The 25,092-nt window shown below is 45.4% G+C and overlaps 1 protein-coding gene across 1 annotated transcript in view; it reads right to left on the bottom strand.

The window, feature by feature from the left end:
- Window positions 1-22,376, bottom strand: part of LOC126151609 (uncharacterized) — a gene marked incomplete at its 5' end in the record, with an annotated part of 71,174 nt that extends 48,798 nt beyond the window's left edge. The window contains 3 exons of the mRNA XM_049915954.1: window positions 8,394-8,638; window positions 16,060-16,149; window positions 22,331-22,376. Coding sequence (XP_049771911.1) covers window positions 8,394-8,638; window positions 16,060-16,149; window positions 22,331-22,376 — 381 coding nt within the window. The remainder of the gene's footprint in view (window positions 1-8,393; window positions 8,639-16,059; window positions 16,150-22,330) is intronic.
- Between the last annotated feature and the right edge of the window lie 2,716 nt (window positions 22,377-25,092).

Raw genomic sequence — 25,092 nt, forward strand, 5'->3', positions numbered from 1 at the left:
TTCTTCAAGCTACGCCACAACTTGCCTGTACGGTAGCAAGGTTTTTCTTTCTTTTAATTATTGCTTCTACTCCGCCGGTAACATATCACTGCATTTCTCGATAGCATTGGACTATGGATTTGCTTTGCTGCTGGAACTCAGTCGCGTTCTTACTGCTGCCCAAGTCTTTCTTGTTTGGGAATCCGACCAACATGGTGTAATTTGAAAAACGGGAACAAACACTTTCGCTCAATAATAGGAAAAAAGTATACACAAATAATATCACGAGATACTTTAACACGAAGTAAGAAACTGCTGGAAATCAATAAGGCAAAGAAAACAGGAACTGCGTGAAACCCTACACACCGTCTCGCTACGGGCGCTCGAACTACGTAACTTTGGATGTTCCGCTTTGCCATTTTGGAGCGTGTCGTGTGTGTAAGAGAGGAGGGGGAACGAGCTACGCGGGACTAGGCACAAGTGTGGCATCGGCACGTTTGCCCACCCGCCGCTTCTAGCGACGGGCAAGTCAGGTTTACGCCAAACCGAGTTAACATTTTTGAAAGTTTGTGTAAACCGAGTTGCGACGAAAAAACTGAGATAGCATTCAACGCTGTGCTCTCTTTTACCTCTGCGCAGATTACGTTTCAGTTCAGTTAACCAACCCATCAGCGATTATACACTCCTGGAAATTGAAATAAGAACACCGTGAATTCATTGTCCCAGGAAGGGGAAACTTTATTGACACATTCCTGGGGTCAGATACATCACATGATCACACTAACAGAACCACAGGCACATAGACACAGGCAACAAAGCATCCACAATGTCGGCACTAGTACAGTGTATATCCACCTTTCGCAGCAATGCAGGCTGCTATTCTCCCATGGAGACGATCGTAGAGATGCTGGATGTAGTCCTGTGGAACGGCTTGCCATGCCATTTCCACCTGGCATCTCAGTTGGACCAGCGTTCGTGCTGGACGTGCAGACCGCGTGAGACGACGCTTCATCCAGTCCCAAACATGCTCAATGGGGGACAGATCCGGAGTTCTTGCTGGCCAGGGTAGTTGACTTACACCTTCTAGAGCACGTTGGGTGGCACGGGATACATGCGGACGTGCATTGTCCTGTTGGAACAGCAAGTTCCCTTGCCGGTCTAGGAATGGTAGAACGATGGGTTCGAAGACGGTTTGGATGTACCTTGCACTATTCAGTGTCCCCTCGACGATCACCAGTGGTGTACGGCCAGTGTAGGAGATCGCTCCTCACACCATGATGCCGGGTGTTGGCCCTGTGTGCCTCGGTCGTATGCAGTCCTGATTGTGGCGCTCACCTGCACGGCGCCAAACACGCATACGACCATCATTGGCACCAAGGCAGAAGCGACTCTCATCGCTGAAGACGACACGTCTCCATTCATCCCTCCATTCACGCCTGTCGCGACACCACTGGAGGCGGGCTGGACGATGTTGGGGCGTGAGCGGAAGACGGCCTAACGGTGTGCGGGACCGTAGCCCAGCTTCATGGAGACGGTTGCGAATGGTCCTCGCCGATACCCCAGGAGCAACAGTGTCCCTAATTTGCTGGGAAGTGGCGGTGTGGTCCCCTACGGCACTGCGTAGGATCCTACGGTCTTGGCGTGCATCCGTGCGTCGCTGCGGTCCGGTCCCAGGTCGACGGGCACGTGCACCTTCCGCCGACCACTGGCGACAACATCGATGTGCTGTGGAGACCTCACGCCCCACGTGTTGAGCAATTCGGCGGTACGTCCACCCGGCCTCCCGCATGCCCACTATACGCCCTCGCTCAAAGTCCGTCAACTGCACATACGGTTCACGTCCACGCTGTCGCGGCATGCTACTAGTGTTAAAGACTGCGATGGAGCTCCGTATGCCACGGCAAACTGGCTGACACTGACGGCGGCGGTGCACAAATGCTGCGCAGCTAGCGCCATTCGACGGCCAACACCGCGGTTCCTGGTGTGTCCGCTGTGCCGTGCGTGTGATCATGGCTTGTACAGCCCTCTCGCAGTGTCCGGAGCAAGTATGGTGGGTCTGACACACCGGTGTCAATGTGTTCTTTTTTCCATTTCCAGGAGTGTACGTATACTCAAGAGTGTGATGCGAACTACACAGGGCGAATTTTTTGACCTTTCGACTTGCTATTTTGAAGAGAGACTTGCGTACAAACCTGAAACTTGCTGCTTAGATTTTGACAGCTATCGGGCGATGGTAAGGTAGTGAATTTCCTGTTCACGAACATGACTGTGTGGTGTGCAGGCACCAATTTTGGGTCTTCCGACATGAAATTTTGAAGGTGGTAATACTCACGGAATTTGCTGTAATGGTTTGTCGGCGATGTGACGATCTTAAGGTAGCCAAAATGCCTCGTGAAATGCATGAATTGTCGCTGTGCTACAGGCTGCAATCCGAAATTTCTGGGTGTCTCATTAGCAAGGATTTTGACAACGATCTGCTGATTTTAAGGTAGCCAAATACGGGGTGGAGCAGAAAAAAAAGCCATGTTTTTCACTACTGAATGACTCGAACACGGTTTGATAAAAATAATAAAAACAAGCATTAAGTGACAGAGGTTTGAAATATACATACTTTAATTAGGATAGAAAAATGTCTTTGAGATGACGTCCGTCTTGTTGGATACAAATTTGGATCCTCTCCCTGAAGTTACGCATGGCTCTCACCAACATTTCATTCGGCACGGCTTCAATTTCCTGACGAATGGAATTCTTCAGGTCATCGATTGTGCGAGGCTTGTTCATGTACACTTTTGATTTTAAATATCCCCACAAAAAGAAGTCGCACATCGACAAATCGGGTGAGCGAGGGGGGCCAGTAAACATCACCATATCTACACTCCTGGAAATTGAAATAAGAACACCGTGAATTCATTGTCCCAGGAAGGGGAAACTTTATTGACACATTCCTGGGGTCAGATACATCACATGATCACACTGACAGAACCACAGGCACATAGACACAGGCAACAGAGCATGCACAATGTCGGCACTAGTACAGTGTATATCCACCTTTCGCAGCAATGCAGGCTGCTATTCTCCCATGGAGACGATCGTAGAGATGCTGGATGTAGTCCTGTGGAACGGCTTGCCATGCCATTTCCACCTGGCGCCTCAGTTGGACCAGCGTTCGTGCTGGACGTGCAGACCGCGTGAGACGACGCTTCATCCAGTCCCAAACATGCTCAATGGGGGACAGATCCGGAGATCTTGCTGGCCAGGGTAGTTGACTTACACCTTCTAGAGCACGTTGGGTGGCACGGGATACATGCGGACGTGCATTGTCCTGTTGGAACAGCAAGTTCCCTTGCCGGTCTAGGAATGGTAGAACGATGGGTTCGATGACGGTTTGGATGTACCGTGCACTATTCAGTGTCCCCTCGACGATCACCAGTGGTGTTCGGCCAGTGTAGGAGATCGCTCCCCACACCATGATGCCGGGTGTTGGCCCTGTGTGCCTCGGTCGTATGCAGTCCTGATTGTGGTGCTCACCTGCACGGCGCCAAACACGCATACGACCATCATTGGCACCAAGGCAGAAGCGACTCTCATCGCTGAAGACGACACGTCTCCATTCGTCCCTCCATTCACGCCTGTCGCGACACCACTGGAGGCGGGCTGCACGATGTTGGGGCGTGAGCGGAAGACGGCCTAACGGTGTGCGGGACCGTAGCCCAGCTTCATGGAGACGGTTGCGAATGGTCCTCGCCGATACCCCAGGAGCAACAGTGTCCCTAATTTGCTGGGAAGTGGCGGTGCGGTCCCCTACGGCACTGCGTAGGATCCTACGGTCTTGGCGTGCATCCGTGCGTCGCTGCGGTCCGGTCCCAGGTCGACGGGCACGTGCACCTTCCGCCGACCACTGGCGACAACATCGATGTACTGTGGAGACCTCACGCCCCACGTGTTGAGCAATTCGGCGGTACGTCCACCCGGCCTCCCGCATGCCCACTATACGCCCTCGCTCAAAGTCCGTCAATTGCACATACGGTTCACGTCCACGCTGTCGCGGCATGCTACCAGTGTTAAAGACTGCGATGGAGCTCCGTATGCCACGGCAAACTGACTGACACTGACGGCGGCGGTGCACAAATGCTGCGCAGCTAGCGCCATTCGACGGCCAACACCGCGGTTCCTGGTGCGTCCGCTGTGCCGTGCGTGTGATCATTGCTTGTACAGCCCTCTCGCAGTGTCCGGAGCAAGTATGGTGGGTCTGACACACCGGTGTCAATGTGTTCTTTTTTCCATTTCCAGGAGTGTAGAAATAACGTGTCCTGGGAACATATGTCGAACCACTTCCACGGATGCTCTCACCGTGTGAGAACCATATTTCTCTCAAGTTCACTTGACGCCTTTCAACTTCTGGACGAAGAAACTTGTTTAACATAGCACGCTGATGTCACAGTAACTGCAGTTCCTTCCTCTTAAAAAAAAAAAATAGGGCCCAACAATCCCCATCTTTGAAGTGCAGCACCACACTGTTACTTTCAAACTGTGGAGAGGCCTTTGGTGTAACTCATGTGTGTTCTCCGGCGCCCAATACCGACAATTTTGAACATTGACGTAACCGTCTACATGAAAATGTGCTTCATCACATCACATCACCCGACAAAACTCTCTGCGCTGCACAAAATCCCCTTCACTAAGCTGCTGCACGATCATTATCTTGTACGGGTGAAACTTAAGGTCATCATGTAAGATGCGGTGAAGCGAACGACGTGACAAACCCAGGACTACAGCCTGTCGCCTAGCCGATCGTTTCGGACTAGCAAGAACTGCCGTTCTCACTCGGTCTACATTTTCCGGAGTACCAACTGAACGGGGAAGACCAGATCGAGTACTTCTAAACGCTGCAACCCACCGGAGTACAGTATTTCGATCAGATACTGCACCTCGACGTCCACCTCTAACATTTTGACGCAAAAGACGTTGCACTGTGACTACGGAATCACAGTTTCTAAAGTACTGCTCGACAACGAACACACGGCGCTCCATAGTGAGCCGTGTGTCGGCTCTCAACATATATCACGCTGTTAATATTGTTCTGAGTCCTTCCATTCCATCTTTCATATTTATAGTTATGCTGCGTACGATTCTGTTGAGATCCCCCTCTGGCGGCGTGTCTGGTCTTATCGATCTCCGAGTCGTTGCTTCCCCGTTAGCCTTGTGTAAGGGAATAAGATCTTTGGGGGGATGGCCGGTTGGCTGCCTAGCGGTGACGAGTCGGTCGGTCGGTCGGTCTTAAAAATCGGGAATTAAAGAATGTCGTAGGATGAGACCGCGGCGTGGCGTGGTTGTGGAGAGTTGGCTGTTGTTCCTAGAAGCTGCGTGGTCTGTCCTGGCGGTGCGAGACGAGTGGGACGAGTTGACGGGAAGGCTGTAAGCTCTTGCTGTGAACACCCGGGGGCCACGGCTGTGGTTCCGAGTCACTACTTGGTGGGAGCGGCACGGCAAAGGATGTCTTTAAATTGTCCGTCTGGAGGCGGGAATGATGGACCAGTAACTCGCCTAACCTGAGGAGTGGTATTTCGCCGCCGTGGGTGCAGAGAAGACGAAGGCTCCGGTGACAGAGCGCGTGGCTGCGTGACTGTGCCCAGTTGGGTACGCTGGCGACGTGGACACGGTCGGATGTGAGGAACCTTTGCATCGGAGTTCACCTGCTGTTTCTCTGATAAACTGGAAGTTAAGCTGGTTAAAGGTTTAGATGTTAATTGAAGAATTTTGGTTTGTGCAACCAGCGCCTTTTCTGCCTTGTGGCCTCTTGCGTTCGGGTTTCCTGTCCCTGTCGCCGGTGTAATTATAGACAGTGATATTTTGACTTCTTATTAGTACTGCCTGGGAGGAAGTTTAATTTTGGCCAGGGATTATGGTTCCTGATTTGATTCCTCCTCCTCCCCTGGCCTCGCGTGGGGTCGATGTGAGGCTTTGTGGGTCTGTTAGTCCGCTTCTAGCCTGAGCATCCTTCGTGAGACAATTGTGGCCGCCCTTACACCCGGTCGGTTAATTATTTCTATCCCAGGTCATGGTATTAAAGTTGTTAGTTATTGTAAAATGTTAAATGGTTGTATTTTACTCCGATTGTATTTGGTCACTGTTTAAAAAGGTTAAGTTTGCCTTTCATTGGTGGTTTTTTAAAATTACGTGGCTTTAAAACTGTTAGTTATTTTACAGTAACTTTGATTACTTTAATCTACTTGCCATTCTTTGGAAGTGCTAGTTCTGCCTCCCTGTTAGCGAGCAAATGTAATTTAACATCTTGTTGTGGCAAAATTTAAAAGAAGTTGGCTCCCTACATGTTCGGTTGCGATATTGTATGCAGTTGGTGTTTTTGTTTTATTACTTGGAAAGTTTTAATTTTGTTATTAAATGCTTTATCAAAGTCTGTTTCAAGTAAAATGGCTTGGCTATTAACGGTAAAGTAAAGTTTATAATTTAATTACTTGGAAAATTTATATTTGTCACCAATGTTTTATGACAGCCGGTTTTAAGTAAAATGGCTTCGCCGTTAACTGTAAAGTGAATTGTTTTGAAAAGGCACTCATGCCTGCTAGCTTTTTGGATCTGAATGACTTTTAATGGTTGAAGTAATGAATAAAGAAATTAAATTGCAACTCTACAGTGACCAACTAATTTTGGCCCCGTTTCCCAACTGGGGGTTTTCCTCGATTAATCGTAACACCCGTCTCACATAGTGACTGAAACTGCATTGTATGGGCAGTCTCTCGACATACATTCAAGGTCAATACCTCACTCTCGTCGCCGCGTACTAGCGGTTGAAAAAACATACGTTTCCTCTCCTCCACCCTGTACCACAGCTCGGTGTAAAGTTACCCCTTCCTCATCATTTCCCTGTCACTTTTGAGTGCCGTGACGCTATTCTTCACGAATATGAAACATAGTAATTCTTTACAGACGAATGGAAAAACTAGTAGAAGCCGACCTCAGCGAAGATCAGTTTGGATTCCGTAGAAATATTGGAACACGTGAGGCAATACTGACCTTACGACTTATCTTAGATGAAAGATTAAGGAAAGGCAAACCTACATTTCTAGCATTTGTAGACTTAGAGAAAGCTTTTGACAATGTTGACTGGAATACCCTCTTTCAAATTCTGAAGGTGGCAGAGGTAAAATACAGGGAGCGAAAGGCTATTTACAATTTGTACAGAAACCAGATGGCAGTTACAAGGGTGGAGGGACATGAAAGGGAAGCAGGGGTTGGGAAGCGAGTGAGGCAGGGTTGTAGCCTCTCCCCGATGTTATTCAATCTGTATATTGAGCAAGCAGTAAAGGAAACGAAAGAAAAATTCGGAGTAGGTATTAAAATCCATGGAAAAGAAATAAAAACTTTGACATTCGCCGATGACATTGTAATTCTGTCACAGACAGCAAAGGACTTGGAAGAGCAGTTGAACGGAATGGACAGTGTCGTGAAAGGAGCATAGAAGATGAAAATCAACAAAAGCAAAACGAGGATAATGGAATGTAGTCGAATTAAATCGGGTGATACTGAGCAATTAGATTAGGAAATGAGACACTTAAAGTAATAAAGGAGTTTGGCTATGTGGGGAGCAAAATAACTGATGATGGTCGAAGTAGTGTGGATATAAAATGTAGACCGGCAATGGCAAGGAGTGTGTTTCTGAAGAAGAGAAATTTCTTAACATCCAGTATAGATTTAAGTGTCAGGAAGTCGTTTCTGAAAGTATTTGTATGGAGTGTAGCCATGTATGGAAGTGAAACGACGAGAAGAGAATAGAAGCTTTCAAAATGTGGTGCTACAGAAGAATGCTGAAGATTAGATGGGTAGACCACATAACTACTGAGGAGGTATTGAATAGAATTATGGAGAAGAGATATTTGTGGCACAACCTGGCTAGAAGAAAGGATCGGTTGGTAGGACATGTTCTGAGGCATCAAGGGATCACCAAGTTAGTATTGGAGGGCAGCGCGGAGGGTAAAAGTCGAAGAGGGAGGCCAAGAGATGAATACACGAAGCAGATTCATGAAGGATGTAGGTTGCAGTAGGTACTAGGAGATGAAGAAGCTTGCACAGGATAGAGTAGCATGGAGAGCTGCATCAAACCAGTCTCTGAAGACCACAACAACAAACGTAAGGTACTGCAGTTTTAAAAATGACAGTGAGTGATGTCCCGTTATGTGAGCATAGATCCGACTAGGTCCAACTCGGGTTCGGTCGGCGCGATGGCGGTAAACTCCAACCTCTCGGGAGGTCCTCATCCACAGTGGCGGCCCCCGCCCGCCGCGTGAACGCAAATTGAGTTAGACTGCTACTAACTCTGGTTGACTTGAAACCCCAGTTAACCCGATTAGCTAACTAGAGCTGACCCACCTCCGGCAGCGGACAGTGGTACTCACCGCGGTCTCTGGGGGCGCCCTTCGGCGCTGCTGTGGCGGCATGGCGGCGGCCGCAGCCCGCGCCGCCTCCTGGTTATTCCCCGGCTGGCGCGGCTGCTGCTGGGGGGAATCCCCGGCGACTGCGTGCACGCCCAGCTGCGGCAGGCTCAGCTCGACGCGCGTCCGCGTGGAGGGTGTCGCCCCCACCGCCGCCTCCCCTTCCGACGTCTTGCTCAGGTGCGCCACCACGCGCCCGTCTTCACGCGCTGGACACAGAACGACAATTAGCCTAGTTGAATTGGCTACTCACCTGCTCATCTACTGTACCGTTTGTTCACAACGTCCTGAACCATACTCCCTAGTTTTGGATCGGTAGGAAAGACCTGTACCCAAAGACTGGAAAGTTGCACAGGTCACACCGGTATCCAAGAAAGGTAGTAGGAGTAATCCACTAAATTACAGGCCCATATTATTAACGTCGATATGCAGCAGGATTTTAGAACATACACTACTGGCCATTGAAATTGCTACACCACTAAGATGACGTGCTACAGACGCGAAATTTAACCGACAGGAACAAGATGCTCTGAAATGCAAACGATTAGCTTTTCAGAGCATTCACGTAAGTTTGGCCCTGGTGACGACACCTACAACGTGCTGACATGAAGAAAGTTTCCAACCGATTTCTCATACACAAACAGCAGTTGACCGGCGTTGCCTGGTGAAACGTTGATGTGATGCCTAGTGTAAGGAGGAGAAATGCGTACCATCACGTTTCTGACTTTGGTAAAGGTCGGATTGTAGCCTATTGCGACATTGCTGCTCGCGTTGGTCGAAATCCAATGACTGTTAGCAGAATATGGAACGGTGGGTTCAGGTGGGTAATACGGAACGCCGTGCTGGATCCCAACGGCCTCGTATCACTAGCAGCCGAGATGACAGGCATCTTATCCGCATGGCTGTAACACATCGTGCAGCGATCTCTTGATCTCTCAGTCAACAGATGGGAACGTCTGCAAGACAACAACCATCTGCACGAACAGTTCGACGACGTTTGCAGCAGCATGGACTATCAGCTCGGAGACCGTGGCTGCGGTTACCCCTGACGCTGCATGACAGACAGGAGCGCCTGCGATGGTGTACTCAACGACAAACCTGAGTGCACGAATGACAAAACGTCATTTTTTCGGATGAATCCAGGTTCTGTTTACAGCATCGTGATGGTCGCATCCATGTTTGGCGGTGAACGCACATTGGAAGCGTGTAATCGTCATCGCCATACTGGCGTATCACCCGGCGTGATGGCATGGGGTGCCATTGGTTATACGTCTCGGTCACCTCTTGTTAGCACTGACGGCACTTTGAACAGTGGACGTTACATTTCAGATGTGTTGCGACTTGTGGCTCTACTCTTCATTCGATCCCTGCGAAATCCTACATTTCAGCAGGATAATGCACGACCGGATCTTGCAGGTCCTGTACGGTCTCTTCTGGATACAGCAAATGTTCGATTGCTGCTCTGACCAGCACATTCTCCAAATCTCTCACCATTTGAAAACGTCTGGTCAATGTTGGCCGAACAACTGGCTAGTCAGAATACGCCAGTCACTGCTCTTGAGGAACTATGGTATCGTGTTGAAGCTGCATGGGCAGCTGTACCTGTGCACGCCATCCAAGCTCTGTTTGACTCAATGCCCAGGCGTATCAAGGCCGTTATTGCGGCCAGAGGTGGTTGTTCTGGGTACTGATTTCTCAGGATCTATGCACCCAAATTGCGTGAAAATGCAATCACATGTCAGTTGTAGTATAATATATTTGTTCAATGAATACCCGTTTATCATCTGCATTTCTTCTTGGTGTAGCAGTTTTAATGGCCAGTAGTGCATATTGTGTTCGAACATGATCAATTACCTCGAAGGAAACGGTCTATTGACACACAGTCAACATGGGTTTACAAAACATCATTCCTGTGAAACACAACTAGCTCGTTATTCACATGAAGTGCTGAGTGCCATTGACAAGGGATTTCAGACCGATTCCTGCATTTCTGGAAGGCTTTTGACATTGTACCAAAGAAGCGGTTCGTAGTAAAATTTCGTGCTTATGGAATATCGTCTCAGTTATGTGACTGGATCTGCGATTTCCTGTCAGAGAGGTAGTAATTCACGGCAAGTCACCGTGTATAACAGATGTGATTTGTGGCGGTCCCCAAGGTAGTGTTATAGGCCCTCTGCTGTTCCTTATCTATATAAACGATTTTGGACACAATCTGAGCAGCCCTCTTCTGTTGTTTGCAGATGACGCTGTCGTTTATCGACTAATAAAGTGATCAGAAGATCAAAACGATTTAGAAAAGATATCTGAATGGTGCGAAAAGTGGGAGTTGACCCTAAATAACGAAAAGTGTGAGGTCATCCACATGAGTGCTAAAAGGAACTCGTTAAACTTCAGTTACACGATAAATCAGTCAAATCTAAAAGCCGTAAATTCAACTAAATACCTAGGTATTACAATTATCAACAACTTAAATTGGAAGGAACATATAGAAAATGTTGTGGGGAAGGCTAACCGAAGACTGCGTTTTATTGGCAGGACATTTGAAAAATACGACAGATCTACTAAGGAGACTACCTACACTACACTTGTCCGTCCTCTCTTAGAATACTACTGCGCGGTGTGGGATCTTTACCAGAGAGGACTGATGGAGTACATCGAACAAGTTCAAAGAAAGGCAGCACGATTTGTACTATCGCGAAAAATGGGAGAGAGTGTCACAGAAATGATACAGGATTTGTGCTGGACATCATTAAAAGAAAGGCGTTTTTCGTCGCGACGGAATCTTCTCACGATATTCCAATCACCAACTTTCTCCTCCGATTGCGAAAACATACTGTTGGCACCCATCAACATAGGGAGAAGTGATCATCACGATAAAATAAGAGAAATCAGGGTTCGCACAGAAAAACGTGATTTGCAGAGTATCCATGTAGATGTAGAAGGCTACTGCTTGCTGCCAACAATGGGTATCTTACACAGGCCCGCACGAGTGGTCGACTGTGAAGAGTGGACAAATTGAATAGCTGGGCGGCGGCCATTAGAGTGGTAAACTGACGCGCGGAGTTCGAATATTTATATATCGCTTTTGGTTATAAAATGCCTTCCCTTGATTTAGGTCACAAACATAATGCCTCATTTAAATACGTTACTACAATATACTTCTTAATTTATGAACAAACAGCAACTAGTCACTGTTTATGAATTTATCTTACGTACTACGTGGAATCTGCCGTAGCTAAAAGTTATGTATTGGAGCCCTAGCAGTTTTCGTAGTTCATTTACGATAGATGTACGCAAAATGCATCAAAATACTCGAAGATTTGCCCACTGTATTAATAGATATTTTCTGACTCTACCTTGCTTTAGATTTTATGACGCGAAGTGCGTTATATATGGCATAGTGCTTTGGCAACTCACGACCAAATTATCAAGTTTCAACCTAATCTAGACCATGAAAACACTACCGATCAGCCAACTTTTTTCAAAATGATCAGAACATATAAAATTGTTTTCTGTCGGTCGGAAATCTTGCCTCCTTGCCTCCTAACAGCGTGTAACCATTTTTGTAACAGCTGTGGTTTTGAGAAAGGAAACCTGCAAATAGATGCACAGACATTATGCTAATACCGTGTTACAAAACACTTATTAAGCAAGTGCACTGACATACAAAACAACTTAAAATATTCACATATCTGTGAAATGTAATATTCGTTCCTTTCTCGAATTTATTTGTACAATTATTCGCTGCACAACTCGTCACCGTTGTACTTCTTTTGATTGGAACGTACACACAGTAGAATTACGAGTAACAAATACTGTATGTACGCCCCAACAAATATACAACGTTGAAACAGGGTCTTCATAAACAACAATACTACACAACACATCAGACTACAACCACTATAATGGCGTCCAACCGAAGGCTCAAATTGTCCCGCGACTGCAGCGCCATCAGTGAGTCTAGTTATTTTTTACAAGGTCTTCGATCTTACAGTACAATACCCATGTGGAAGTGATTGTCTTACTGTGCTGTCAGCACTGTACGACGAAAGGGAGGTTTGTTCCCCTCATACTACCACTGAGCCAGGAGGCGCTGGGCAAAGCTTGCTCCTGCCTCAGAATACGTTCAGTATGTTGTGAACGAAATATACTTTACACCTACATGTGCACGCTTTACTGTTGCAAGGTGTAGAGGAGGGTGGGATCTGTTTTGTACCTTGGTTGTATCAGTGTATCAAAGAATACAAAACAGGACATTTTGGAACCATAAAGAATCCAGTTAACGAAAAGTAGTATCACATAAATAAGATCTATCTTCGCGTGTCTATCTTAGACACACTTCGTAACCACTGTGACAAAACAGGTAGTAATTCTCCATGAATTTTCGATAACTCTCAATCTTTGTTAATTACATATTGTCACTCAAAATAACGCAGACATATAGACTTTATGTTGATGATGTTTAAAATAAACATGTGCGGACGAAACGTTTTAAGGATGTCACTATTCATTCCTGCAAGAACATGGCATTTAAAAAGTTTCATGACAACACACATATCAGTTATAAGAATGCAAAGTGGAGACACGTGTTGTCCTGAACATCTCAACAGAAGCTAAGTTTTCTCAGGTAGGCCTACATCGCCATTACTGCTCTGCTGTTCCCGCTACGTCAGCTAGCAGGCCAAACTCCACAACGCAATTCTCTGACTCGGAATTCCCCTACACTGCCCACAACGGTGACAGGCCCGTCTGACAGCTTAAAAAACACTTTCCACACTAATCAAGCGATACCGAGAAAAATTATCTGAACTAATTTTTGCATTTGGCGATTCGTTTACTATACGCGCAAACTAAGTTGACATGCGGCACAGTAGCTGATGAGAGTGAATGGGAATGGGAAATGCCTTCACGGTCGCTTCATTAGCTACTGTCCCGAGTGTCAACATAATTTGTATGTGTACCACATGTAGTCCTATTTGTCACTTATTTGCAATAATCAACTCACGATAAGAGTGCCAGTTATCATCAACATAAAAAATTGTATATGTCTGCGTTATTTTCAGTGACAATATGTAATAAACAAAGACTGAAATGTATCAAAAAATTCATTGCAAACATAATATACAAATATATAATTAAGAACATATTTAATAACAATATAATCGGCTAATTAGTCAGGTAGCTGAAAGCCAAATAAGTGCAACTGAGAAAGAGGAAGTACCAGTAAAGTCAGGCTACTGTAACTTCGCACGCGGACTCCGTGTATCAGATCGGTAACTGTCGGGAGACTTCGTGTCGTAGGGATTTGCCGATACACGTTGACAACTGCGCCCGTATACGCTGCTTTGTTGCTGAGCTTTGCAGTGGATGTGTTTTGTTGCGTGACAGTTTCGAAAATGGGTCGTGTTGCCGTTGCTGGCCCTTACCGCGTGTTACCACTCACTCCAGTTCGGAAAGGGGAGGCGGTTTTCAGGAACTGCTGGAAGCTCAAAGCAAAGTTTATCCCGCTCCGCCCCCCCCCCCCCCCCCCCGCAAAAAAAAGAAAAGAGCCCTACTCCGCTAGTCAGAGGCCAAGTTATAACTTCCGGGTAGTACTTCTTCATTTATGGTACTGCCAATCTCAATAATCAATTCTGTGCTTCAATTTACTGTATTACATGCTGTTTTCTTTCTTTCTTTCTTTTTTTTGAGTAACTGAAGAAATTACTACAGGTTTCTTACAGGGTATAAGTACGAATCCAAAAAATATTGGAGACCCCTATTGCCTTGTGCCAGTTTTGGTTTTGCACAAGCACTAATCGTATGTGTAGGCTAAGGAGCTCGTTTGCCAACACCGTTCTTCTTCCTTGCACTGTCACCCACGAAAAGTGCACATAACTCGCAGACGAAAATTTCTCTTCAGTTTTTTCATCCTAAGGTTTAGTCAGAGACAGCAAACGACTTGGAAGAGCAGTTGAACGGAATGGACAGTGTCTTGAAAGGAGGATGAACATCAACAAAAGCAAAACAAGGATAATGGAATGTAGTCGGACGCTGCTGAGGGAATTAGATTAGGAAATGAGACACTTAAAGTAGTAAAGGAGTTTTGCTATTTGGGGAGCAAAATAACTGATGATGGTCGAAGTAGAGAGGATATAAAATGTACACTGGCAATGGCAAGGAAAGCGTTTCTGAATAAGAGAAATTTGTTAACATCGAGTACAGATTTAAGTGTCAGGAAGTCTTTTCTGAAAGTATTTGTGTGGAGTGTAGCCATGTATGGAAGTGAAACATGGACGGTAAATAGTTTGGACAAGAAGAGAATAGAAGCTTTCGAAATGTGGTGCTACAGAAGAATGCTGAAGATTAGATGGGTAGATCACAGAACTAATGAGGAGGTATTGAATAGGATTGGGGAGAAGAGGAGCTTGTGGCACAACTTGACCAGAAGAAGGGATCGGTTGGTAGGACATGTTCTGAGGCATCAAGGGATCACCAATTTAGTATTGGACTGCAGCGTGGAGGATAAAAATCGTAGAGGGAGACCAAGAGATGAATACACTAAGCAGATTCAGAAGGATGTAGGTTGCACTAGGTACTGGGAGATGAAGAAGCTTGCACTGGATAGAGTAGCATGGAGAGTTGCATCAAACGAGTCTCAGGACTGAAGACAACAACAAGGTTTAGTCAATAACTGAGGCACTTGTAGGAGAATGGGTGTAAGTCAGGAAAGATAGACTGTCTTTCCAGTTCCTTTTTTCAAATATAAGAGGCGGTCAAAAAGTTACCATTCATTGGGCGTACAGTCCAGAGAAGGTACGCCAATCGGGTAAAATCGCCTTGAGGACTGAGGACTGAGGCAATCATCTCGCCGATGCACCACGTTGGAGATATCCGTTTCGTGGGACACCGTATCCTAGTGCGTGAAGACGTTCGTAAACTGCTTGCTGCACGTCCCCGGCCGGCAGGGATAGTCGCCCCTTGAAAGCTTTTATTTTTTTGTTAATGGGCCGAAGGCGTGATAATTGCATGGGGGCAGATTAGGACTATAAGCCGGGTGCTCGGGTGTCTCCCACTTGTGCGATACGACATTTTCCATATGGGGACGCGCCTTAAATCAGTGGTGATTTTCGACAGACACACTGCCCTCTGCACATCCTTCATTTATCCGATGGATGATCCGGTGCATGTCCTACGGCAGCTAAGGCAAGAATAAAAGCACGTTAACGTTGCCGCACACACGTCAGAAGGACACCAATACCTTGCCTATATATGTCGGTACTTACATACCCGCATCAGTCACGCTACGTTGCCCAAGCACAACTCACGACCCGTCCTCATAGCTTTAATCTGCCAGCAAGTTTCCTATCAGCGTAAGTCCACATCGGAGTGATAATTTCATTCTGGATTCGTTGTTTTGTATTTCTGTTTCTTTATGTAATACTTATCAATTACAAACCAAGTCAACGTTGTATGAACCTTCCTAGAGACTAATGTGTGTACATTTACACGGATATCTCAAAATTAGCATAAAACCGCCACTTCACCGCATGTACATGATAAACGGCGGTGGTCTTGGACGAGGCTGGTGCAGAATTGGGTGTGGTGATCGCAGCTCGGTATAGCGAGCGAGAAACAACGGCCAACTCACCCTCCTCGTCGGTCTGCGAGTGGGCGCGCCGCTCCCCGTTCACGTCGGAGTAGGTGGCGGAGTGTGACTTCAGCACCGAGAACGTCTTGCCTGGAAAACAAGGGCGGCGTGAGTTGCACAGTTCACTGAGTATTGACGCTTGCACAATATACGAGGGGCGTTCGACAAGTCCGAGAGATGGCACCACCGCCGCGTATCGAGGCCGTGCTTAGTTAGTAGCATCTTTGAAAAGTACGCACACCAAGTTGCAGTCATATTGGTCTATTTCTTTGTGTTTGGCATTCGTGTGGATCAAGGAAGTCGAGTGATGGACGAAAAAAACGTTTCGTGTGGTGATTAAACATTACTTTATGAAAGGCAAAACGCCTCAGGAGACTAAAGGGAAGTTTGATAAAAATTACGGTGACTATGCACCTTCGATTAGAACAGTTTATAAGTGGTTCCAGAGTGGCCATATGGGCACAAGTGATGCTGGACGCCCTGTGGAGGTTACGACTCCAGAAATCATTGATAAAATCCATGATATGGTGATGGATGACAGAAGAGTTAAGTTGCGAAAGATTTCTAGTGCTGTGGGCACCTCGAATGAACGGGTACATAAAATTTTGCATAAACATTTGGACATGACAAAGCTATCCGCAAGATGGGTTTCACGCTTGACGAAAAACGGAATCTTGTGAAGTGTTGCAAGGATGATTTCCAGCTGTTCAGGAAGAATCCGCAGGACTTTAAGCGTCGTTTCGTCACTGTGGATGAAACATGGATACATTACTATACTCCTGAGACCAAGCAACAATCTAAACAATGGTTCACCAAGGGAGAATGTGTACCAAAAAAGGCGAAGACCATTCCTTTGGCCAGAAAGGTTATGGCGACTGTCTTTTGGGATTCGCAAGGGATAATCCTCATCGACTATCTGGAAAAGGGTAAAACTATTACAGGTGCATATTATCCATCGTAATTGGATCGTTTGAAAGCCGAGTTGCAAGAAAAACGCCGACAATGTGCAAGCACACACCTCAGCAGTTGTGGTCGCAAAATTAATGGAAATAGGATTCCAACTCGTTTCACATCTCCTCCCTAACCCCTGTTCTCCAGACTTGGATCCCTCGGATTAATATTTGTTCCCAAATTTGAAAAAAATGGATGGCGGGACAAAGATCTTAAACGAGGAAAAGTGTACGATCGTCCATGTTCACAAACACTATAATACTCTTACAGGAAATACAAAACGAACAGCTACCACAGAAGTGGAAACGGACCACAAAGTGATTCTAAAAGGGTTCCGTTCTTACCGACTGAGGTACAGAAATATGCACGTACGCCTTTTGTAGGAAGACTCTCAAAATAAAACAGCCAGTATCCTCAAAAGTACAAATATCAGTGTAAGTTTCTTCAGAAACAGTAAGATGCCCAACATCAAGCCATCCTTAATATATTTACTTCCATCCATCGCCGTAATAAATCTGATATACACAAACTACGAGGTGCATTCAAGTTCTAAGGCCTCCGATTTTTTTTCTAATTAACTACTCACGCGAAATCGATAAAACTGGCGTTACTTCTCCGCGTAACCGCCCTGCAGACGTACACATTTTTCACAACGCTAACGCCATGATTCCATGGCAGCGGCGAAGGCTTCTTTAGGAGTCTGTTTTGACCACTGGAAAATCGCTGAGGCAATAGCAGCACGGCTGGTGAATGTGCGGCCACGGAGAGTGTCTTTCATTGTTGGAAAAAGCCAAAAGTCACTAGGAACCAGGTCAGGTGAGTAGGGAGCATGAGGAATCACTTCAAAGTTGTTATCACGAAGAAACTGTTGCGTAACGTTAGCACGATGTGCGGGTGCGTCGTCTTGGTGAAACAGCACACGCGCAGCCCTTCCCGGACGTTTTTGTTGCAGTGCAGGAAGGAATTTGTTCTTCAAAACATGCACCTGTTACCGCAGTGCGCTTTGGAACGCAATGGGTAAGGATTACGCCCTCGCTGTCCCAGAACATGGACACCATCATTTTTTCAGCACTGGCGGTTACACGAAATTTTTTTGGTGGCGGTGAATCTATGTGCTTCCATTGAGCTGACTGGCGCTTTGTTTCTGGATTGAAAAATGGCATCCACGTCTCATCCATTGTCACAACCGACGAAAAGAAAGTTCCATTCGTGCTGTCGTTGCGCGTCAACATTGCTCGGCAACATTCCACACGGGCAGCCGTGTGGTCGTCCGTCAGCATTCGTGGCACCCACCTGGATGACACTTTTCGCATTTTCAGGTCGTCATGCAGGATTGTGTGCACAGAACCCACAGAAATGCCAACTCTGGAGGCGATCTGTTCAACAGTCATTCGGCGATCCCCCAAAACAATTCTCTCCACTTTCTTGATCATGTCGTCAGACCGGCTTGTGAGAGCCCGAGGTTGTTTCGGTTTGTTGACACATGATGTGCTGCAGTCATTAAACTGTCGCACCCACAAACGCACTTTCGACACATCCATAACTCCGTCACCAAATGTCTCCTTCAACTGTCGATGAATTTCAATTGGTTTCACACCACGCAAATTCTGAAAACGAATGATTGCACGCTGTTCAAGTAAGGAAAACGTCGCCATTTTAAGTATTTAAAACAGTTCTCATTCTCGCCGCTGGCAGTAAAATTCCATCTGCCGCACGGTGCTGCCATCTCTGGGATGTATTGACAATGAACGCGGCCTCATTTTAAAACAATGCGCATGTTTCTATCTCTTTGCAGTCCGGAGAAAAAAAAATCGGAGGCCTTAGAACTTGAATGCACCTTGTATTTGTCCCCCAATTTGAAGAAATGGCTGGTGGGACAAAGATTTTATTCAAACGAGGAGGTGATTGCAGCAACTAATAGCTATTTTGCAGACTTGGACAATTCCTATTAGTCGAAAGGGATCAACAAATTAGAACAGCGTTGGACGAATTGTATAAGTCTAAAAGGAGACTTTCGAAAAATAAAAAAGGTTTACCCAAACACGTAGGTAGTTTTTATTTTTGCCCAGACTTTTCAAACACCCCTCGTAGCGTTCCCTGTAAGGGTGGTGTGCAATGACTCCCAGTACCTGTAAGGGTGGTGTGCAATGACTCCCAGAACCTGCACAGAGAAAAAAAATTCAATTCGCTGTGCATGAATTTCCGCAAAGAACTGAAAAAAGGAAGTGATGAAAGATCAGGGAGTGTGCAGGATGGGTATTAATTCCTGATTGTTGAGGAAATTACAAATAATTTGTTGTCCACAACAACAGAAGAAACTGAAGATTATGGTGTCGAGACAGTGAGCAGAAATGTTATTTCATCTGAAGCAGTTTTCAGAATTGGAAAATAAGATCAGGTCAGGACAGCTGTCCAGCGAGTAAACATCCTTTTCTTCTTACAAGAGATGTCAGACCATGTAAGCTTTCAGTCAGTAAATAATTGTTTTAATCAAATGAAAGTATATGGTTTCGGAGACCTTTTTGAGTCTCAAACATCTATGATGTATTTATGCAGACTAAAGCGACAAGTGAAAATTTTTACCAAGGCCAGTAGTGCAAAGCCACTGTTACAGGGTGGCGTAGCGGTTAGCGCATCTACCTAGCAAGCAAGATACCCGCGTTCGAACTTCAGCATTGGTAAAAATTTTCATTCGTCGCTGCAGACTGCATCAGTAACTGTTTCATTTCGTGTGCAGCAGTAGAGAAATACACAGAAGATAGCACATGCACACGATAAATAACACAGTTAACGAACCTATGCTATAGCTATGAGCCCCTAGTCCATTGAAATGTTCACTGGAGGCTTATTTCTTGCATTTCGCATGGTTTCTGTTCGAGTCCTGCAGGGCAAGCAACTCAGTCACAATAAGTACTAGTCGCACATCGCCGAGCTTCAACGTGTTCACTGCTACAGAAGATTATTGACACGTCTCCGGCCATAAATATCGCTCAAAATATTATTATTATTTTGCCCCACAATATATTGACACAGTGTTACTGGACAATACATATTAATATCTTAAGTGTGTGAGGGTGGGGGTTGGGGGACTTTTAGCCGTTAAGTAATATAGGTGTCAAACATTTCCTTAACAAAACGACAGATCTGGTTTTGAACCTTTCTTTTTGAGCGTTGTGCCAAGTACATCTATTTAGCACAAAGAGCGGAAGGAAGCATAATAGCACAATAAATACATTGAAGCGCCAAAGAAGCTGATACAGACATGCGTATTCAAATACAGAAGTATGTAAACAGGCAGAGTACGGCGCTGCAGTCGGCAACAAGGCAGAAAGTGTCTGGCGCAATTGTTCGATCAGTTACTGCCGCTACAATGGCAGGTTATCAAGATGTAAATGAGTCTGAACGTGGCGTTATAATCGGCGCTCGGGCAATGGGACACAGTATCCCCGAGGAAGGGGGGATTTTTCCCATATGACAATTTCAGGAGTGTACCGTGAATATCAGGAATCCGGGAAAATATCAAATCGCGGACATCGCTGAGGCCCGAAAAAGATCCTGCAAGAATGGGATCAATGACGACTGAAGAGAATTGTTCATTGTGACATAAGTGCAACCCTTCCACAAATTGCTACACATTTCAATCCTGGGTCACCAGCGTGTGAACCATTCAACGAAAAATCGTCGTACGGGCTTCTGGAGCCGAAGTCCCACTCGCGTACCCTTCATGACTGCACGACACAAAGCTCTATGTCTCGCCTGGGACCGTCAATACAGTCATTGCACTGTTGACTACTGAAAAAATGTTGCCTGGTTGGTCGAGTCTCCTTTAAAATTTTATTGAGCGGATGGACGTGGACGCGTATGGAGAAAATCTCAGGAATCCATGGCCCCTGCTTATCAGTAGGGGGCTGTTCAAGGTGATGTGGGGCGTGTGCTGTTGGAGTGTTGCGTACATAGTTCCGCGTAGTCAGCACGTACACAACTTTCCCACTAGAGCGTGCCCCGCTAAGCACAACAGCGCAGGCACAGCGCTCGTCCGTCTCTGCACTACGAGATGGCGCTGCCTTGGAGACGGACCAAATTCTGCTTCCGCTGATCCGCGTATTAATATGTAACACAGCCAATGAGATCGCTGCTAACGTAGAACCTTTTCTCCTCGCGGCTCACACTCGCATTGTGGTACCTGAACACGCTAGGTATTATAACAAGTGTACAGACCTCTGATTAGTCAGTCTGCATTAGTCTGTAGTCAATTTTCAGTCTGCGCCTAATAAGGTTATCATATTCCTGTACATAGCCATGAAGATAGATGTATAGACACTTTGTCAGGTATCAGAGATATGTGAGAATAAGATTAATGTACCAAGACCAAAGGAACTTCAGATTGTCAATTGAAAATAGCATCCAGGATCAAGTTAAGTAAGGTTTATGATTGTTATTATTTTAATAAATTTGTGTGAAAATTAATCAAGCTGTGTTTAAAGTTGGTCACCGTCAATCTGCTACTCTGAGTGTGCAAGTGGCATTTCTATCGTCTGACCCAACGGCAGAAGATAAACACGTCACAATAAGACCACGAGACATATTGCTGACACTCGCTTACTTCGTTAGAGCGACAAGTCAAATAATCTGATGGTGTGTGTCCCGAAGGTCTTACAGTACACACACCACATGGAGTGATATGGGACTCTGACAGGTGACACGTACTTAAACATCCTGTCTGCTCACCTCCATCCATTCCGTCGGAATGCCCAGCTCCAGCTGGACAATGCGACACCCCCACATGTCCAGAAGCTCTAGGAACACTCTCCTGAATTTAAATGTTTCGCCAGGCCACCAGACATGAACATTATTAAACAGATCTGGGATGCCTTGCAACGTGCTGTTCGGAAGAGGTCTGCACCGTGTCGTACTGTTACGGATAGTCCTGCGGCATTCAAGGTGTAAATTCTGTGCAGGACTACTTCAGACATTAGTCGAGTCCATGCCACGTCGTGTTGCGGCACTTCTGCGTCGGGGGGCCCCTCATGATATGAGGCACTTATGCCAGTTTCTTTGGCTCCTAGTAATTTGATGTTTCAGTAATGAAACAACCAAAATAACTTCCGTGAAAGTTTGTAGGGGAAAACTAGCGCTCGGAAAGAAATCGGTTCTGTATACAAGGAGTTAGGTATTTAACATGTTCTGAAATAAGCCGTGCAGTACTACCCCGCTGCGAAGTTCTTTTAAGTACATATTTTCTATAGCCGATTAATTAAACACTGTTTCATTACAGTTGGCAAGTTGCGCCAAGTCTTAGACAAAGAGGAGAGTTACTCACCGAAGGAATTCTTCAGGTCTTCGAGCTGCTTCACCTCGTCGAAGTTCTGCAACAGAGAACAAGAGGCGCCGAATTAAAAGAAGGTTCTCAGCTCGCACGCTAATTAATGACCGGCTCCGAAGAGCAAAGAAAAACACACAAAAAAAGGAAGGTAGGTAGGTAGAGGTCTACCTACCTTCCTTCCTTCCTTTTTTTAATTAGGTAGGTAGACCTCTACTGCATTTGGTAACGTCGCTCGGCAAGTGATTTAATCAACGAGGTGTTAAATTTATTATGCATATTGTCGCATAAGAAGCTGAGTAGCACCGTGGTGTAGTGGTTATGATACTAAACTGTTGCTTGGAGGGTCGTGAGTTCAAAACTGACATGGACTGTACAATTTAATTTCTATATTCAGTTCGAGTACATTCTAGAAGTATCCAAAAATATCAAGCATCATTGTACTGAGGGTTCTGTTGCTGGTGATGAAAAAGTCAGTATAAATTTGAAAACTGAATAAACCACGGAATAATGTAGACAGAGAAGTACAAATTGACACTCGTGCTTGGAATGACATGGGTTGAGGAATAATGTTGTGAACAGCACTGTAAAGCATGTCCGGGGTTATGGTGAGGCATTGGTGTCGGATGTTGTCTTTCAGCATCCATAGAGATGTCGGTCAATCACGATACACTTGCGACTTCAGGTAACCCCAAAGCCAATAATCGCACGGACTCAAGTATGGGGACCTGGGAGGCCAAGCATGACGAAAGTGGCGGCTGAGCACACGATCATCACCAAATGACGCGCGCAAGAGATCTTTCACGCGCCATCTGTCGGACATTTTTTGAACTTTTGTATTTTTCTGTTCTAATAAAACCCCATGTCATTCCAAGCATGTATGTCAATTTTTACCTCTCTGTCTACATTATTCCGTGGTTTATTAAGTTTTCAAATTTATACTGACTTTTTTGATCACCCTGTATACTGTATGTTTTGTGGCCGGATGCAGTTCGCTCTGTGCTCTTGTATGTTCAAGTGCTGAATAAACCTTCGTTAAGTGAAGTTATTGTTCGTTATTCATGTAAGTACACCTTCCTTATTTGAAAAATAAAAGGTCAAAAATTGTCTTCCTCTGTGATAAATAATACACACTCACAAAAAATGTTAGCCGATTTTGAAAATCAGTGAAGTGGGACATAGGTTGGTGTTTTCGTGTGAAGCTAGGATTTTTTTGCTGTCAAATTTTTAAAATGGTTTAATCAGGATGGAAATTATGGGAAGAGTACAACGAATTAATACCAAAACACATTTATTCCTCCGACAATGAAAAATCCTACAAAAGTTCACAACATATCTACATATGTTGTCTTTGGCACAACACACACCAATGTTTTTTACATTATATGAAGTTTTCTGGGGCATATACGTCCCACTAAGTACAAATCATCTGAATTACTGAAGGGTGTACTAATGTTTCAAAACTGTGTCTATGATGTATAAGAAAAAGCACTTAGTTACTTCACTCTTGGAACGGAGAAGATGGTTTGATCTGATTTCTGTAAAACATACACACATAGCTCAACTCTGGGTCTAACTTTAGTGGGACATATGTGTCGCATCAATAACGAAATATTATTGCAATAAACGTTTCTCGGACAAATTCCAGCGTACGATTCCGACCGTCAGGTTTGTCCATTGACATCATATGGGACCCAAAGATGCCTCATACACGGCGGGGACAAACTAAAATCTAGCCCAACAATTGCAAAATCAAATAAATGGTAACATATATAAAAGCCGTCAGTGGCAGGAAGCAGAGGAAGATCAACGCAAAAGAAATCGACAATTGCAATTCACCTACATAGTACAGTTGTAGTTGTCGGTTCACAAGATTTGTTGTAAACACAGTTTCGAAATTAGGGTAAAAGATGGGTCACGGTTAGCACAGCGAGCAATATTTCACAATTTCTACATGTACTGACAGCCCACAAAAAAAGGCTATTTACAAAAGGTGTCAAAATAACATTTGGAAATCTTTTTTTTTTTTAACAGCGTTGACAGTCTGTTCATCGAGGACGTTGTGAGACAAAATCCTTTTATTTGTAAATATTTCTTCAATGATATTCATAATATTACCATTGTTTGAATATTGAAGGATCCTTAACTATGTGAGCAGCAAAGGCGGACTTGTTAAGTCGAATTGCACTGAGGTGCTTCTTAAGTGGAAGCCTGTGCCTGTCTAGCTAATGTAGAAATTTGGACAAGATTGTCGTACTATGAGGTACATTCAAGTTCTAAGGCCTCTGATTTTTTTTTCTCCAGACTGGAAAGAGATAGAAACATGCGCATTGTTTTAAAATGAGGCCGCGTTCATTGTCAATACGTCCCAGAGATGGCAGCACCGTACGGCAGATGGAATTTTACCGCCAGTGGCGAGAATGAGAACTGTTTTAAATACTTAAAATGGCGACTTTTTCCTTACTTGAACAGCGTGCAATCATTCGTTTTCTGAATTTGCGTGGTGTGAAACCAATTGAAATTCATCGACGGTTGAAGGAGACATGTGGTGATGGAGTTATGGATGTGTCGAAAGTGCGTTCGTGGGTGCGACAGTTTAATGAAGGCAGAACATCGTGTGACAACAAACCAAAACAACCTCGGGCTCGCACAAACCGGTCTGACGACATGATCGAGAAAGTGGAGAGAATTGTTATGGGGGGTCGCCGAATGACTGTTGAACAGATCGCCTCCAGCGTTGGCATTTCTGTGGGTTCTGTGCA

Source organism: Schistocerca cancellata, unplaced genomic scaffold, assembly GCF_023864275.1.
Source record: "Schistocerca cancellata isolate TAMUIC-IGC-003103 unplaced genomic scaffold, iqSchCanc2.1 HiC_scaffold_1076, whole genome shotgun sequence".
In the NCBI taxonomy this organism is placed as follows: Eukaryota; Metazoa; Arthropoda; class Insecta; order Orthoptera; family Acrididae; genus Schistocerca; species Schistocerca cancellata.